Source organism: Microcaecilia unicolor, chromosome 1 (genome assembly GCF_901765095.1).
Source record: "Microcaecilia unicolor chromosome 1, aMicUni1.1, whole genome shotgun sequence".
NCBI classification, from domain to species: domain Eukaryota; kingdom Metazoa; phylum Chordata; class Amphibia; order Gymnophiona; family Siphonopidae; genus Microcaecilia; species Microcaecilia unicolor.
The window spans coordinates 555,225,001-555,241,481 of record NC_044031.1 but is presented as its reverse complement, the minus strand read 5'-3'; the positions used below and the strand labels follow the sequence as shown (position 1 = coordinate 555,241,481).

Below are 16,481 nucleotides of genomic sequence, written 5' to 3'. Positions count from 1 at the left end.
AAGCTAACATCGAAGTCCCATAAAATTTACACTCCAACCCATCCATATCTATTCAGTTATGATCATGGCATAGACCGTAGAAGTCTGCCCAGCACCGGTTTTGCTTCCCAATTACTCTCATTGCCACCCAATCTCCGCTAAGACTCCGTAGATCCATTCCTTCTAAACAGCATTCCTTTGTGTTTATCCCATGCATGTTTGAATTCCGTTACCGTTTTCATCACCACCTCCTGCGGGAGGGCATTCCATGTATCTACCAGCCTTTCCTTGAAAAAAAATATTTCCTGACATTATTCCTGAGTCTGCCCCCCTTCAACCTCAATTCATGCCCTCTAGTTCTACCACCTTCCCGTCTCCGGAAAAGGTTTGTTTGCGGATTAATACCTTTCAAATATCAAGTCACCCCTGTTTCTCCTTTTCTCCAAGGGTCCTTGCTCAAGAAGAGCTTATGGTGTAAACTTGAGCACAAGAAGTCATGTGTCTCACTGAGGCTCACAGAACAAGTGGTAAGAAAATGAGTTAGTTAGTTCCAGGTCTAAGGTACTAGGTGCTGCCTCTGGAAAAGATGTAAAAGAATTGAGTAAAAACAAAATTTCTTGTACAGTATTTGAGGGAAAGTTGACTTTAGAGTATTGTTATTTTGAAGTATAACTTTCAGGAAATTTTGGTTTTCTGTTTTATTTTTAGGGCTTTGTTCCTGGTCTATTTGGTACCTCCCATGGAGCGCTTCAGTTTATGGCATATGAGGAGCTGAAAGTGGAGTATAACAAGTACAGAAATAGATTGTACGATACAAAATTGGTATGTCTACAAATAATTTCCACCTTTTCTAATTTTTCCAACTCAGATTCAAGTGGGAGGCCTGCTAAATCTTGCTATTGTGATAGTGCTTTAAAATAAGAAGAAATGACAACTATAATGCTGTGTTAAAAATTAGATTCATTTTCTCATAGTAGCAGAATCCTTAGCAGAGGGTTTGCTAGCCAGCTCTGTTTTTGGTTGAGAATGTCTAACTTTCATTGTAGAGTATCATAATCCAGCTTCTTCCTATGGAGCTCATTTTCAAAGCATATAGACACTAGGGAATGACACGGGGACAAAGTTTGTCCTTGCCCCATCCCTGCAGGTTCTGTCCCCATCCCCGCAGGCTCTGTCCTCATGTGCAAAAGCCTTGAACACTTATAAAAAGGAACAAATAGAAAACAACAATAACAACAACAAGCAACTATAATAACCCCACCTTAACCTCCTCTACCCTTCCAACCCCAATAGATTTCTTCTGCTACCTCCAAGGAATCCTAATCCATCCTGTTAAAATGTCCAGGGGTACAAAATACAACCTGTTCTGTATGCCCTAGTGGGGGAGAAATATGCCCTATAAACAGGGGTGTGCTGGTAAATTTTTAACAACAGGCTCTTTCTCTGGACGTAGCCAGCTCTGCAGTTGGAAGGGCCAAGGGTGGCCCGGGGGGGGGGGGGAGGGGGAGCAACACTTGCCTCTCTCTCCTCCCTCTCTTCGTGTGGGCAAACTAGGCATACCTTTGCTGGCAGCCAATAAATGGACTGCCACCACTCCCAACGTCTTGCTCTGAACAGCATGCTGAAACTTCTAACACATGCTGGAGAAGTCCCAGCCTGCTGCTCAGAGCTAGAAACAAGGAGTGGGGAGCAGCAGCAGTCTATTTACTTGGCTGGCAGGGCTCAGCATCCCCACCAGCAGAGTAAAAGAGAATTCAGCAGGGGGCCCAAGCCCACATTTTGGGAGCCAGTTGTTAAAGTAGCCATGGAGGGCCCTACTTTAACAACCGGCTCCCAAAATTCTTAAAAACTTAACAACCGGCTCTTGCGAGCCTGTGAGAGCCTGCTCCAGCACACCACTGCCTATAAAGCACTGTTATGATTTTTTAATCTGTGGATGAATAAGTCATCAACAGTCTCAGGATTCAGTCTAGTTCTCCTGTCTTCCACAGTCCTTCCTGAAATAGGTGTCTTCTCAGAAGATGTGCTGTTAGCAGGAATGTACAGGATCTCCCATGCAAATGTTGCCAGTTGTGGCCAGCATGTTTGCTTGTTTTTCCAAAAAATCAGAATATTTTTTGTTTGCATCACTCAAACATAAATAACAGTCCAATTCATTAACAGTCTTCAAAGTGGAGAATGATACAGGGACAAAGTTGTCCTCGTCCCCATTGGCTCTGTCCCTATCCTGTTGTTTCCTCAAGCTCTGTCCCTGTTACCATGGGTACCCATCCCCATGTCATTCTCTAATAAATGCCTCAAAATGGCCAAAACAAACTGTCCAAATTGTGATTTTTGGTACGGCAAAATTTGGATGTCCTACACCGCAGTTCAACCAAATAGCAAGGGAGCGTATTTTGGGTAGGACTAGAGAGGGCCCAAAATTAGGACGTCTACCAGTGATATTCAAACGGGAAGAAATGTCTAAATCTAAAAAGAAGGGTGCTTTTATTTAGACCTGTTTCAGTCATGTCCAGGGTACAAAAAGGTGCTGTTATTGAGCAACTAGCCACTGGAGGGATTAAGACATAACCCCCCATGACAGTGGTTGCTGTCCTTCTCTCTCTCTTCTGAAAGTGAAACCAAAAGGAATACCAGGCTCTATGTGGACAAATGAGAAAGCAAATCTGAGGAGTAGCCTAGTGGTCCATGCAGTGGACTGTAAACCAGGGGATCCAAGTTCAATTCACACTTCAGCTCTTTTTTTTTCCTTTAAATTGTGAGCCCTCCAGAAACAGAGAAATACCTGCTGTGCCTAGATATTTATGACACCTGCAAGCCTGAAGGCTATTGAAGTGGCGTATAGTAGGTATTTCCCTGTTCCTGGAGGGCTCCGCATTTAAAATAAGAGTTGTAGGAGGATATGAAAATATGTGGCCTGGTTTACAGTTCACTGCACTGACCACTAGGCTGCCTCTCTGCTCTTCAAGATGTCTGTTTGGCCATTTTGGAAAAAAATGCTTCCAGACAGACATATTTAAGAACATAAGAATAGCCATACTGGGTCAGACCAATGGTCCATCTAGCCCAGTATCCTGCTTCCAACAGTGGCCAATCCAGGTCACAAGTACCTGGCAGAAACCCAATTAGAAGCAACATTCTATGCTACCAATCCCAGGACAAGCAGTGGCTTCCTCCATGTCCATCTCAATAATAGACTATGGACCATTCCTCCAGGAACTTGTCCAAACCATTTTTTTTTATTATTAAACCCAGATACAGTCATTGCTGTTACCACATCCTCCAGCAACGAGTTCTAGAACTTAACTATTCTTTGAGCGAAAAATATATTTCCTCCTATTTTAAAAGTATTTCCATGCAACTTCATTGAGTGTTCTGTGGTCTTCGTACTTTTTGAAAGAGTGAAAAATGGATTCACTTGTACCTGTTTTACACCACTCAGGATTTTATAGACCTTAATCAAATGCCCCAACAGCCATCTCTTTTCCAAGCTGAAGAGCCCTAACCTCTTTAACCTTTTCCTCATACGGGAGGAGTTCCATTCCCTTTATCATTTTGGTCGCTCTTCTTTGAACCTTTTCTAATTCTTCTATATCAAATCAAACACTAACTTGTTGACCATTAATATCCCTGCTTCGGGGTTCAATGCAGTGTACAAAGTAGATGATGAACTACAAAATTAGTTCAAATTATAAACATAACAAAAAAAATTGTACTAATCATTAACATTTTAGGAAATAAGGTTTTCACCTTCTTCCTAAAAGTAACATAGTTATATTACGTCCTAATATAAGAAGGAAGAGAATTCCACAATGATATTCCCAATACTGAAAATATGAAATTTACTATTTTCAAAAGCTTGGCATTTTTATAAAAAGGTGGGCATAAAATCAGTTGATTTCGAAGACGCAGAGAATGTCCAGTAATGAGTGAAGTAAGTTTGTTTTAACGTTTTTTATTGATGACAAATCAACACAAATTATACAACCGTCTGGCAATGCCAAAAATACAGTACAAAAATAACACCTTGAGTGCTCCTGTGTATTACATGAAGCCATCAAATATTAACTGATTGAAATGAGTGAAGTAAGTTTAATTGATAGTTCTGAAATGGACCCATAGAAAATTTGAAAAGTTAACTGCTTTAAACTCAATTCTCTCATTAACCCGGGAGCCAATGTAATTCACAATGTGTGGTGTAATACTGCTATATATGTTAAGTTTAAAAAATTAGTCTTAATGCTGTGTTCTGTATAAGCTGAAATTTTTTACGATTTTAAGAAAACAAGGCAAAAAAAACCAGGACATTACAATAATCCATTTGAACTAACAGAGCATAAGCACGCTGGTCAAAGAACTAAACATATCTGCTTCATTTTAAAGACTGTTGTCTGCCAAAGGTGATTAATATGTGGTCCATAGATTAAAGAGGAATCAAGAAAAACCCCTTGATTCTGTTTCCACCTTTAGAAGTTTATCAGTAGACAAAATCAAAGAGGTAGGTATTTCAATACCTTGATTTCTAAACCACAATACCTTAGTTTTTTGGGGATTCAGCTTCAATTTATTACCGAAGGCCCAGTCCTGTATTGCATTAATCCCAACCATGACAGAGTTCACCAAATCGCTGGTGATGTCTCCTACCCTTTGGGCTTAGGTTGCATGTCTTAGGACCAGTGCTCATAGATAACAAAGAAACCAGACAACTGATCTCCAAGAACTGGTCCTTTAAAAGAATTCACACCAGATCAAAGAAACCAAATTATACATAGGAAGGTGCTGGGGAAAAAGAATTCAGGCCTCGATACTCAAAACAAACATGGATGCTAGAGGCCATTAGTGCCGTACTAGCACCCACATTTACCTGTGCAGAATGTTCAGAGGACCAGAGTACGGGAACAAATGAGCGCGCAGATGAACAGCACAAGTAGCATTCTAATGTAGTAAAGCTCATGTAAATGAGGTCATTTGGTATTCCTCCACATTGTTCAGAAAGAGCTCCCAAAGCAAAACTGCCTTACCACTGCAAAAAAATAACGCCAGGTCAGTGTTGAAAGAGAGGATTTCTCATGATTCTTTCTTCAAAATCTGCTGGTTTTGATTGTTTTTGGTTGCAGAAGGAAGTGCGCACAAGCCCTTAAGTGCTGATCGTGAGAAATGAATATGTGCAAGTCACAGCAGACCCAAAAGTGAAAGCACACATTGGCATATGTTTTCCTGTGTTTTAAATATAAGCATCAAAGGGGAAAAAAATTAAAACGCTCATATTAAGGCCGCAGAAACAGACGCCAATGTGTGCTTGACGTTCTGGTTTTTGCCAGGCGCATGCGCACAGGAGCAGAATTTACCACGGAACTTCCATGTGCCAAATGCAACCCTCCTGCTGAACTCCCAATGCTCAGTGCTATCAGTGCGCCTATATTTGCTTATCATTAGTGTTGAATATTAGGGAGGAGTTCTTCGACGCTGGAGTTTTGAGCATCTTGGCCTCAGATATTTAGATAGGGATAGGACACATGGACCATTCTGGGGGAAGACATTCCCTCAAGTCCAAGGAACACTCTGGAGTCAGCAGCTCATGCAAACTCAAACTGTTTATTCTTCACTCTGCCTAAATCAGGAACATCAAACTGTATGAACTCCCCAGACAATCCTTCTGTTGTTACTCAGGGGAACTCCTATACCACTTCTTCTTTGAATCTATTTACAGATGCCTCTCAGTAGTACTAGGTACACTTTTATAAGCTCCTGTCCTGGCCTATCCCAGAAAATACTGTCCCAAAGGCTGTTCTCTCATCTTCACAGGTCCAAACCCCCTTGTGGCCTGACCTCTCTCCAGGTCTTTCTTCTCTATCAACCCAGCCAGAGGGGACAAGATCCTCAAAGAGATTCAACAAGTTCCCTTTGCGGTGGAACTGGTGGGAGGCAGACTTTGCCTGTTTCACTGGCTGTAGACCCTCGTTACCTCCAATCAATGGGTTCTGGAAGTGGTTTGCCCAGTCTATTCACTCAAGTCTATAGAACCTTTCTGGTGTCCCCCTGTGTCCTTATGTTGCCTTCTCACTCCAGGATCAGTTGAGTCGGTGCCAAAGCAGACCTGTGAACAGGACTATTCAATTTATTTTTGTTGTCCACAGAAAGGGGGGACACTTTGACCAGTTCTGGATCTCAAAAGTGGGTAAACATTTTCTTAAGGGTTTTATATTTCTAGATGGAGACCCTACAATTGATCTTAGTTGATACATCCTGGGACGATTCTGACATCTCTTGATCTTTCAGAAGTGTACTCCCACATTGTCTTTCAGGGACACCCACAACTGCTACTTGTGGTTATGTGTCTTCTGGGAGCATGTTCAGTTCAGAACCCTCCCAATTTGGTCTGACCACAGCCCCTCAGATCTTTAGCAAAAGTAATGGTCGTGGCTGTGGTATACCTTTTGCAGGAAGAAACTGGAGTTCACCTCTACCTCAGCAACTGACTATTTTGGGCCAGTTCAGAGCAGGAGGCCTGGAGGGTGACAGCTCGGGTTGTCTCTTTCCTGCAGAGCCTTTTACCAAGACTCTCATTTGGAACCAGTGCAGGTCCTTGGGTATCTGGGAGTACAATTCAATACCCATTTTGGTTGGTGGGCCTTTCACAAGCCTAAGCAAGCTTTAGTCCCAAATAGGGGATTCCAAGATGGCCGCACGCATCTAGGAGAGCTGTAGACCTCGTTTCCTGATCTTAATATGTCGAAAAGAAGAGGCAAGGCAGCGGTCCGAGCTTCCCCAACGCCTGCCTCAATACCTGCTGGTCCAATTGACCGATTTGTGAGGACTCCATGGCAAGACAGAGAATCGGGAGCGGTTCCTTAGGAAATGCCAGCGTAATGGAGGAAGTATCGGCATCTCCAGGACTCGATGTTACCCTGAGCCCTGATTTGAGAGCTCCGTCCCCGCAGCCAAAACGGAACTAGCTCTCCCTCCGAGGGAGCGAGCGGCCAGACGCCAAGCAGCGGAACGGGCCTGTTCTCGAATGGTACCCCCAGAAGAAAGCAGTCCGACGTCATCTGAAGCGGGTCAACAAGGCACAGAAAGTGGGAAGATTCCAGAATTTTCGATGAATATGCCTCCTGGGATTATGGTAAAACTGTCAGAGGTAACTTTGACACTGGTCTTTTGATTGTGCCAGATTGGTTTCACCATCCTTTATATGGGAACCTGATTTTGCTCCTTGCAGGTCCCTTCCTTCCCTTGCTGAGAGGACTGGGGATTCTTTACTAAGGGCCAGTTCTCACAGAAGAACTAGGTCCCTTATGATTTGGACCTTGAAAGCCAGTACCTGAAAAGAAAGAGATTTTTATTCCATCCGTCATTGCGATGCTGCTGGAGACATGGAAATCCTACACATCTCTGGTCTCCCTCAGGATCTGGAGGGTGTTTGAGGTCTGGCGCTTTAGCAGGGAAATGTCCTCTAGTGGGCAGACATTCCACTCATCTTATTATTAAAGGACTGTGTGGATCAAGGCCTGGTGCTTAATTCACTCAAGGTCCAGGTATTGGCACTCGCCCACTTCAGAGTCAGAATTGGGGGGGGGGGGGGGTCTCTATTGCATCCACTTTTTGTGAGCAGTTAAGTTGATTCCATCCCAGATGGGGGTGATAGTTCCCCAAATGGGATTCAATTTTGTGGGATTGGCTATTATACCCACCCAACCAAATCTTTTTGGTAGGCCTCCATGACATAAATCTGTTTTCTTTGTTGTCTTTTGTTTGGTTAGAACGATTTTGGAGGGTCAGGAGCTCTCTTGCAGGAACCTTTATTTGCCCCTTTCTTTGCATGGTGATTCACTGCATACTGTCTCCCCCTCCCTCCCCCCCCCCCCCCCCCCCCCCACACTTTTCCACCAAAGAGAGTTTCTCCTTTTCAGTTGAAACATACGGTTTTTCTCCCTGTCTTTCAGACGTTCTTGTGTTTGGGCCATTACAGAAGCTACATAACCTTGATGTTCACAAATTGCTTCTCCATTACTTGGAGGTCACATCCTTTTGAATATTGGACCTCCTTTTATTATCCTTGCAAGGGACACACAGCCTCAAAGTCTTTGTGCGCTGGATTGTCAACGAGTCGGCCTACATTCTTCAGAGGAAAAGAGTTTCCTTTGGGCCTTGAGGCTCACTCTACCAGATTACAGGCTGCAATCTTAGGCTGAAGCAAGGGCCATTGCCTAGGAAAAGTTTGCAGAACTGTAATAAGGTCCCTCCATCCATTCCTTTATCAAACATTACAAGCTTGAGATTTAGGCTAAGCAGGACAGTGCCTACAATAGACAGTACTGGAAGATGTTGTCTTCTTCCTGCCCTGGGGGATAAAAGCTCTGGTACATCCCATAGATCTGGACAGGTTTAGCAGGATAAGGAAGATGACATTTTGTTTTTACCTGTTAATTTCCTTTTCTTGAATCATACTAGACCAATCCAAGACCCGCCCTGGAAGACTTGAGGAATTCTGTAGATTTCTGGATCCTAGGTTCAACACCGCTCTGTATATAGTCAGTTTTGCCAAAGTTGGCTTCTGTTCAATATTAAATTTGATTTTCTTGATTTCTTTTTTTCCTTTTAATTGTTTTGGTCTGTTTGTTGAGTGGCTTTGGTATTGGCATACTGGAATGTTCCTGACTTCCCCATCTGTTATACTGATGTCATCGGAATCTTAAAGTCTCTGCCTTCATAGACCCAAATTTTCAGATGGTTGAGTAAAGCATTCCCTGTTACATGTGGCTTACTACTACTAATAACATTTGTATAGCGCTACCAGGCGTACGCAGTGCTGAACATGAGACAAACAGAGACAGTCCCTGCTCAAAGAGCTTACAATCTAGGTAAAAACAGACAGACAAGACATTTATGGGCAAAGGAATTACTGGTGAAGAGGAACAGGAGATAAGGAGGGCAAATGAGTAGGGTTAGGAGCCAAAGGCAGTAGTGAAAAGGTGGGTTTTCAGCATAGATTTAAAAACAGGTAGAGATGGAGCTAGACGTATGGGCTCAGGAAGTCGGTTCCAGGCATAAGGTGCCGCAAGACAAAAGGAACGAAGTCTGGAGTTAGCGGTGGAGGAGAAGGGGGACGATAAGAGAGATTTGTTCAGAGAGCGCAGTTCACGGGAAGGAATGTAAGGAGAAAATGAGAGATGAGAGGTAGTGAGGGGCTTAGAACTTTGTCAACCTTTTGACGCTGAGCACACTGAAAAAGAAACCTATGGATAATTCTAGTGCTGGTCCAATAAAAAATGAATCATAAATTGCAAAGAATATAGTTTGCATTCATTTGCTGTATGCCCATCTTGGGGCTGATCCATGAAGCTTTTTTTTTTTTTTACCATATTTTCTCTGTGGGAAAAGACCTTAATGAATTGGGCTCTTTTCTGTCTTACCTTTATTATCACACTTTATAATCAATATCAGCTCAGCAATATACAGACTGGAAAATATTAATTGGTGCCAGATACTTTTCAGTTATTTTCGGGGCGGGGGGGGGGGGGGGGGGGAACTACCCCAACCCAAAAAGAAAGAAACAAACAAAAAAACTGTTAATTTATACTCACTGCCTTTTCTTTGGGGGAATGTTTGTTGTGAAACTATGAATATTGCTGGTAATGCCCAGGTTTTTCTCTCTAGAATACAATAGAATATATAACTATGGCTGCACTGTCCAAAATATTGCCGCAACAGCAACATACCCTTATCAAGTAGTGCGAGCGCGTCTCCAAGACCAGCACAACAGATACTCAGGAGTGTTCAATGTCATTGCCAGGGACTTGGAGGTAGGTTCATAGAACTTTATATAATGCTGACTTCAGTTTAAAAGTTAAATCATAACCCTCAATGCAAACAAAGAAAGTAAACCCATATATTATTGTTTAATTGTAGTGTTTACTCATGATGGTGGCCAGAGACATTGAAAGTACAGGTAGTTCCTGGACATCATTTCATAGATAGCTGTGCAGTGCATCTGTGTACTGTTTGGATCTCCCAGTCTTGCAGAAGAGGTTTGCTAATGGAAACAAATACAGACTAGCATTTGATCTGATCTAATATTTATAAACTCTGTCTTTAGTTAAATCTGTAACACATATATAGTTTTAATATCATTTTAATTGATGATTATGTTATTAATTAGGTGAATTTTGTTTGTTCTTAAAAAGGAAAGAAGGTCTCTTTGGATTTTACAAAGGAATAATCCCTAACATACTGAAAGTGACCCCAGCCTGCTGCATTACCTTGTGGTATATGAGAATGTATCGTACTTCCTGCTTGGTTTTAGGAAAGAAGGAGACTGAGCTAAAGTTTATATAGGACTGCATGGAGAAGATGCAGGAAGAGATGCTGCGCAAACTGTAGACAGCTGCTTTGCACATAGCAGATGTGCCAGCAACCAAGGATGTCAATGGTGCATGGTCATTTCTGCTTTAAGGAGGAAAATATTTGACTGCTACATGATTTTATACCTACCGGAAAACTGTGATATCCTACTGAGTGTCTACAGAAAAGGCGAGGTGACTGCTGAAATAGAAATAATTTAGATTAAGGTACACATCATCCATGTACGTTAATCTTTCTCTGTTGTGTTACCTTTTTTTGTTTCTTTGGTTAATAAAGTTGTGATGTAACTGTGGTTTTTTAGACAGGCACTTCACTACTTGAGAATACTGGCTTGTATTTATTAATGCAAATCAAGGGAGGGCTCATTGATCTAGAAACACAGCCAAGATTTTGTGGTGCAGGAATCAAGCACAAATTTCACTATTGGCAAGGAAATATAAAGAACTATAATAAGTGATAAACGTACACTGTTTACTTGAATTTCTGTGCACATATGCTGAGTGTCTGGGCATTTTTTTAATTTATGTTTTCATTTGGTATAGGAATAGCATTGTGCCAGAAGCAACTGAATGTTACTTGGGCTATAATAAAAGTACTGGTTTTGTACTGACAAATGTAAAATATTTTTTCTCTATTTAGCTGATGATTATATGTAATGTTAAATAAATTTGTTTTAAAAATGTTTAAGCAAATGGTTACATGAAATAAAAAATACACATAAGACCATAATGGAAAAGTCTAGTCAATGTCACTTCTAGGCCGACCCCCAAGCACCAGGTTGTATTCCATACCACAGTTACTGCACTGGCATAGTTAAGAGAATAGTTTTGGTATAAAGCTTTACTACTAGATAATTAATTGTCTAAGACTGAAGTTCCAAACTTCGTCAAATGCAAAAACATGTATTGAAGTGAGATGCAGTAACAACAGAGCTTCATACAAGAACTAAGCAGTTAAATCAAACTGAAGAAAAAAAAAATACACCAGTCTACCTTAATATTGGTTTTCTTTCCAGCAAACTTCTCTCATCAGACAAAGCATTTGAGAACTTGTACCCAATTGACTAAACCAAGTATTTTATTTTATGACGTAAATTGTGTAAGGGTTAGGATTATGCATTTGATATGCTGTATCTGAGTTCGACACAAAATCCTGATTTTTTTTAAATAGGAACCCTATGTGAAAAATCAAAAAAGGCATGATAGATGCCTAGGTGCCTTTATTAAATAGACATCCAGATCCAGTCTTGAGAATGCCCCAGAATAGATGCCAACGCCCACATTTATACCTGTTCCAAGGCAGGTGTAAATGTGCGTATGTGTGTGTTTCTAATTGCATATTTTATTAAATAACCCACACATATTGCAACTTTGTGTCTACTCCACCCAAACTACACCTCTTGTTATCACAGGCCAAAAAAATACCCTGTTGTTCCAGTGGACCACATCCCAGCCCCCCCCCCCCTTATAAATGCTCATGGTGGTCTAGTGATCCCCTCTCCCCTCTAGTCCACGTACCTCAACAGTTGGAGGCAGTAGAGCAGGAGCAGTGCCTCCTCCTTCCTTCCCCTCTGGGCCACATTCTTAAAATCTTGGCACCCAGACCCTCTACCTTTTGCATCCTGGATGCACTGGGAGGGACTAAGCACCATATGAGCTGGTGGTGGGAGGCAGGACTGGTAGTTTGGGAGGTGGGGATAGTGCTGGGCAGACTTATACAGTCTGTGCCAGAGCTGGTGGTGGGAGGCGGGGCTGGTGGTTGGGAGGCGGGATTAGTGCTGGCCAGACTTAAAACGGTCTGTGCCCTGAAGAGGACAGGTAGAAATAAAAGTAGCACATATGAATTTATCTTGTGGGCAGACTGGATGGACCGTGCAGGTCTTTTTCTGCCATCATCTACTATGTTACTATGTATATACGGAAAAAATTCCTTATATGGTTCTTAACCCCTCTCAGTGCATCCCAGGATGCACCAGATAGAGGCTGGGCACTGCCATTCTGAGAAGACTGGCCCCAGGGAGGAGGCACTGCTCCTGCTCTCCTGTCTCCAGCTGTTGAGAAATGTGGACTGGAGGGGGAGGGGGATCATAAGACCACCATGGAGTTGTGAGTGGAGGGGGGGGGCTCACACGGGGTCCACTGGACCACAAGGTGTTTTTTTTTGTTTGTTTGTTTTGTTTTCTTTTGCTGGGGGTGCTGGAGGGGCCCAGGGTCCATTAGACCACCAGGGAAGCTTTTAAAGGTCTTGGGGGGGAGGGGGGGCATGATTGCTTACTATGGGGAGCAATCTGCTTGCACTATACAGTGCAGTAGACTGCTCCCCATAAGGACAGATCCAGTCCTACCATAAATTTTTCATGTTAAAGGTAGGCACGCAGGTCTGTGCATTGTTTGGGTATGCTCACTTCTTTAATACTAAGACCTTGTTGCATTGCGTTTGCATAGGGTAGTTGTGCAAACATTCCAAGCATTATGCGTCAGGTCCTTAGCCATGATTAAAACAAGCCTAGACCAAACCATTTTAGCCCTGGATGTTTTTGCTTTGTTCCATTATGGCAGAGAAACGCCCAAATCTTGCCCCCAGCATGCCCCCTTGTGATCTGCACGTACTGGAAAGAATAATGTCTTAAATCTGAGTTTTGAAAATCATGATTTGGATGTTTTTTTGGAGAAAAACATCCAAATGCCACTTTATGTAGTTTTTGAGATATTTTCTCTTTTGCAAATTAGCCCCTTTCCCATTAATATGTTAGTATAACCCACCATAAGCTGCATATTAATGACATACAAAGCAAATAAGCTTGCATTGAATGCCATAAATCTGGCTTTAGTTTTCCTGCCCTGGAGCATCTGGCCTTATGCTCCTGGGCACCATCTTAATCTGCTGGAGCAGAACAAGTAATACATCCCCCCCCCCCCCCCCCCCCCCCCCCCCCCCCCCCGCCCACCTCAGTCTAGTGCAGGAGTCGGCAACTCCGGTCCTCGAGAGCTGCAGGCAGGTCAGGTTTTCAGGATATCCACAGTGAATATGCAGGAGATAGATTTGCATACCATGGAGGCAGTGCTTGCAAATCTATCTCCTGCATATTCATTGTGGATATTCTGAAAACCTGACCTGCTTGCGACTCTCGAGGACCGGAGTTGCCTGCCCCTGCTCTAGTGGATCCAGGGCAGAAATGATCCCCAGCTGCTTCCTGTCCTGCTGATGCTAGGTTGAAAAGGATGCTGGTGACCCCAAGTAGTAGTCTTGCAGTACTGTCACTAGGGGCCTATTCTATAAGGACAAAAATGGGGTCTACATGTTGGGGTGGGGTTTGGGGCTCTTAGTACAGGGGGATGGCGGGAGGAGCACTCTCTTTTCTATTTGAGCACTGGCCTCTTTAAGAAAAGCGTGCAGGGAGCACCAGGCTGCATATTAGTGACTCTATTCTCCAAAGGAGCACAATACACAGCTTCCCCCATATTAAATGTGCTACATGTTAACACACATTAATAATAGGAAACAAACTCTCTTTATTATGAGATGGACTAACCACCAATCTGTAATATAATATATTATGTGTATAAATGTATGTGAGGGAGAGATTCGGTGTGCCCAATGTTAAACCACTACATTCTCAAGGACACTATTTGTTTGCATTGTTTCTAAGTGACACACTACTAGTTTCAACCAGTTGACTGTCTGATTGCAACATGGCTACATCACAGATCTCTCCTTATTACTGTCATTCACTTGATGTGTGCCCAACTCAAGAAACAAAAAGTGTACCATAAGTCTCAGAAGAGAAGTCAGTACAGTTTATGTTCTAGAACCTGGTCTGAAACCTGATTGACATGGATGGAAGACAAGCACGAATTCTAAGTGGGACTATAATTGCAGAACACGGTATGCTCAAGTATTTTAGAAATGAATGGAAGGTTAAATATTGGATGATAGTTGATGGAATGGTGGAGTCCAAAGTGGGCTTTTGAGAATTGGACGGACAATGGTGGTTTTCAAGAGATCCAGGACAATACCACTGATAGACTTTGTGATGGTTGATGGGTAAAAAGACAGAGAATAGCACTAGTGGTGACCCTTGAACTTAGTACTGATGCATTCATCCGGTAGATCATGGCTTTCTTACACATCTGGCCCTACATCAGACTCTCTGTCTAGTACTGTAGTGGTTCACCTTTTTTTCCTTTTAGAGGCTGCTCCTTCACCATTCCTGCAAATCCACTGGCCCAGCGGTGTTCCCTATATTGGTGGTCTCCTTTAGGACTTTGTATTGCCCTCTTCCTTTTCAGGCCTAACCTACATTGGTCCCAAGACTTGGGTATTAGCACCTATTACTACTGACAACATCCTTCTGGTAGCATACACAGATTAAAAAAACAAACAACTGATCGTACACAATTATATCACTGTCTTGACCTCATTGCTTCTTGGCTGTCCAATAGCTAATAGTCCTAACCCTGTGAAGACTATAGCAGAATGGATCACTAGCCCATCCAACCTATCCCTCCCTTGCTCCTTGGCTCTTAGGCCACCCTGTTAAACTGGTGGACTCTTATAAATATTTAGGTGGTCTGATTCTCAGCTTTCCTTTGAACTTCAGGTTTGGTCAATCTGCTTTTACTTAGACATGCCAGTGCAACTTGCCTGTTTTATATGTTAGTAACACTCCTCAATTACTGCATTGAGTCTATATAGGACTCTCCCTTGCTCAGATCAAATGCCTTTGAGTCGATACAAAATACAGTGATTTGGATACTCTTGTCACACTGCACAAGTTTAACTATATTACACCACATCATTAGTTTCCAGTCCAAGCCATATTCAATTTAAGATTCTTGTTCGTACACATAAAGCTCTGGAATTGGATCAACTATGTTACCTTTCTCCCCTGATTATTCCTCAACATTTCTTCTCATTCACTGAGCTTGGTCCCAGGATTTCTATTCGTCAGGTCCCCTCTGTTTATTGTGCTGATTTGACTCTCTCTGATCCAGTGCTTCTTCTTTGTGGGTCTGACTTGATGGAACAAATTACATCCCCCTCCCCCTTGCCCATAGACTTCCTATAGGAAATTAGGACCCCATGAAAACTTTTCCTATTCTAGGAAATCTTCAGTGAGATTTAGGCTCTGGAGCAGTCTTCATGTCTGTATGGTGTATCGGTAGCCTCTCTGCTCCTCCTCCTCCTCTGTCCCTTCCCCTGCATTTTGTTCATTCTCTGTGTGTTAATTTCTCTGGTCATGTCATTTGATTAGATTGTACACCGCTTCTTGTGGATGAGGCAGTCCTACTTTGGGATTTGAACTATGTCTTCTCCAGTTCTCAACCTGTTTGACTGACTACTGGGCTACTGCGCTGCACTCTGTGATGGTTAATATTGCTTTGGAAGCTTCTTTATTGCAGAAAGGATGGACCCCCTACTGCTTTGTGAAATGTAGGGATGGGTGGGGGGGGGGTGAGTGGGGGGGGGGGGGGGGGGGTGGGGGGGGAGGAGGGCAGGGGCTGGAAGTTTCAAAGCATTCAACCCAGGTAGCATGGTCTGGCTGAAAATTGCGCTGGCTTGATCTAGTATGCACAGGTTTCCATGGTATGTGTACATATATTCAGGATAAAACCAGTTGTTCTGGGCAATGTGTTTTGGTCAGGGAAGTAAAATCACAGTCTATTTTCAAATGATCATTGGATATTGTACCCTGCCTGCAGAAGAAAAATGCAAAATATGTGAACACTTTTTTCAAAGTAAAAGCAAAGCATGTTGAAAGTGTGCATAGTAGTTTCTGTCTATGTGGCTTATGAAAATTGACCCTATAATTTATTTAAAAAATGAATTTGAAGCAGCCATGGACACCACTTTTACACTTTGAGAAAAAAAGCTTTTTATATTCATAGTTGTGAATTAGGAACTGCTTATTCAGGTTTTATATGTAATGTATGCATGCACACATTAGTTCTGTTATGGTACTATGTTCAGTTTTGAAATTTTTAGCTGCAGTGTACACAGCAGGCTTTATTTCCATTTTGGTATCGGCACCACATTTCTTTCATAAACACCACAGAGGTCGTTTATAATAGAATGCCTATGTTTAAAGTATAGAAGGTACCTTTGTTTTTAACAACCTAAGTGCTTATTTGCTTTCATAA

At 42.4% G+C, this 16,481-nt stretch overlaps 1 protein-coding gene across 1 annotated transcript in view; it reads left to right on the top strand.

The window, feature by feature from the left end:
* The window catches only part of SLC25A32 (solute carrier family 25 member 32), a 71,648-nt gene extending 60,293 nt beyond the window's left edge, over positions 1 to 11,355 (top strand). Inside the window, 6 exon segments of the mRNA XM_030217576.1 lie at positions 688 to 801; positions 9,637 to 9,676; positions 9,679 to 9,773; positions 9,775 to 9,782; positions 10,164 to 10,237; positions 10,240 to 11,355. Coding sequence (XP_030073436.1) covers positions 688 to 801; positions 9,637 to 9,676; positions 9,679 to 9,773; positions 9,775 to 9,782; positions 10,164 to 10,237; positions 10,240 to 10,298 — 390 coding nt within the window. The 3' untranslated portion in view covers positions 10,299 to 11,355.
* The last annotated feature ends 5,126 nt before the right edge of the window (positions 11,356 to 16,481 follow it).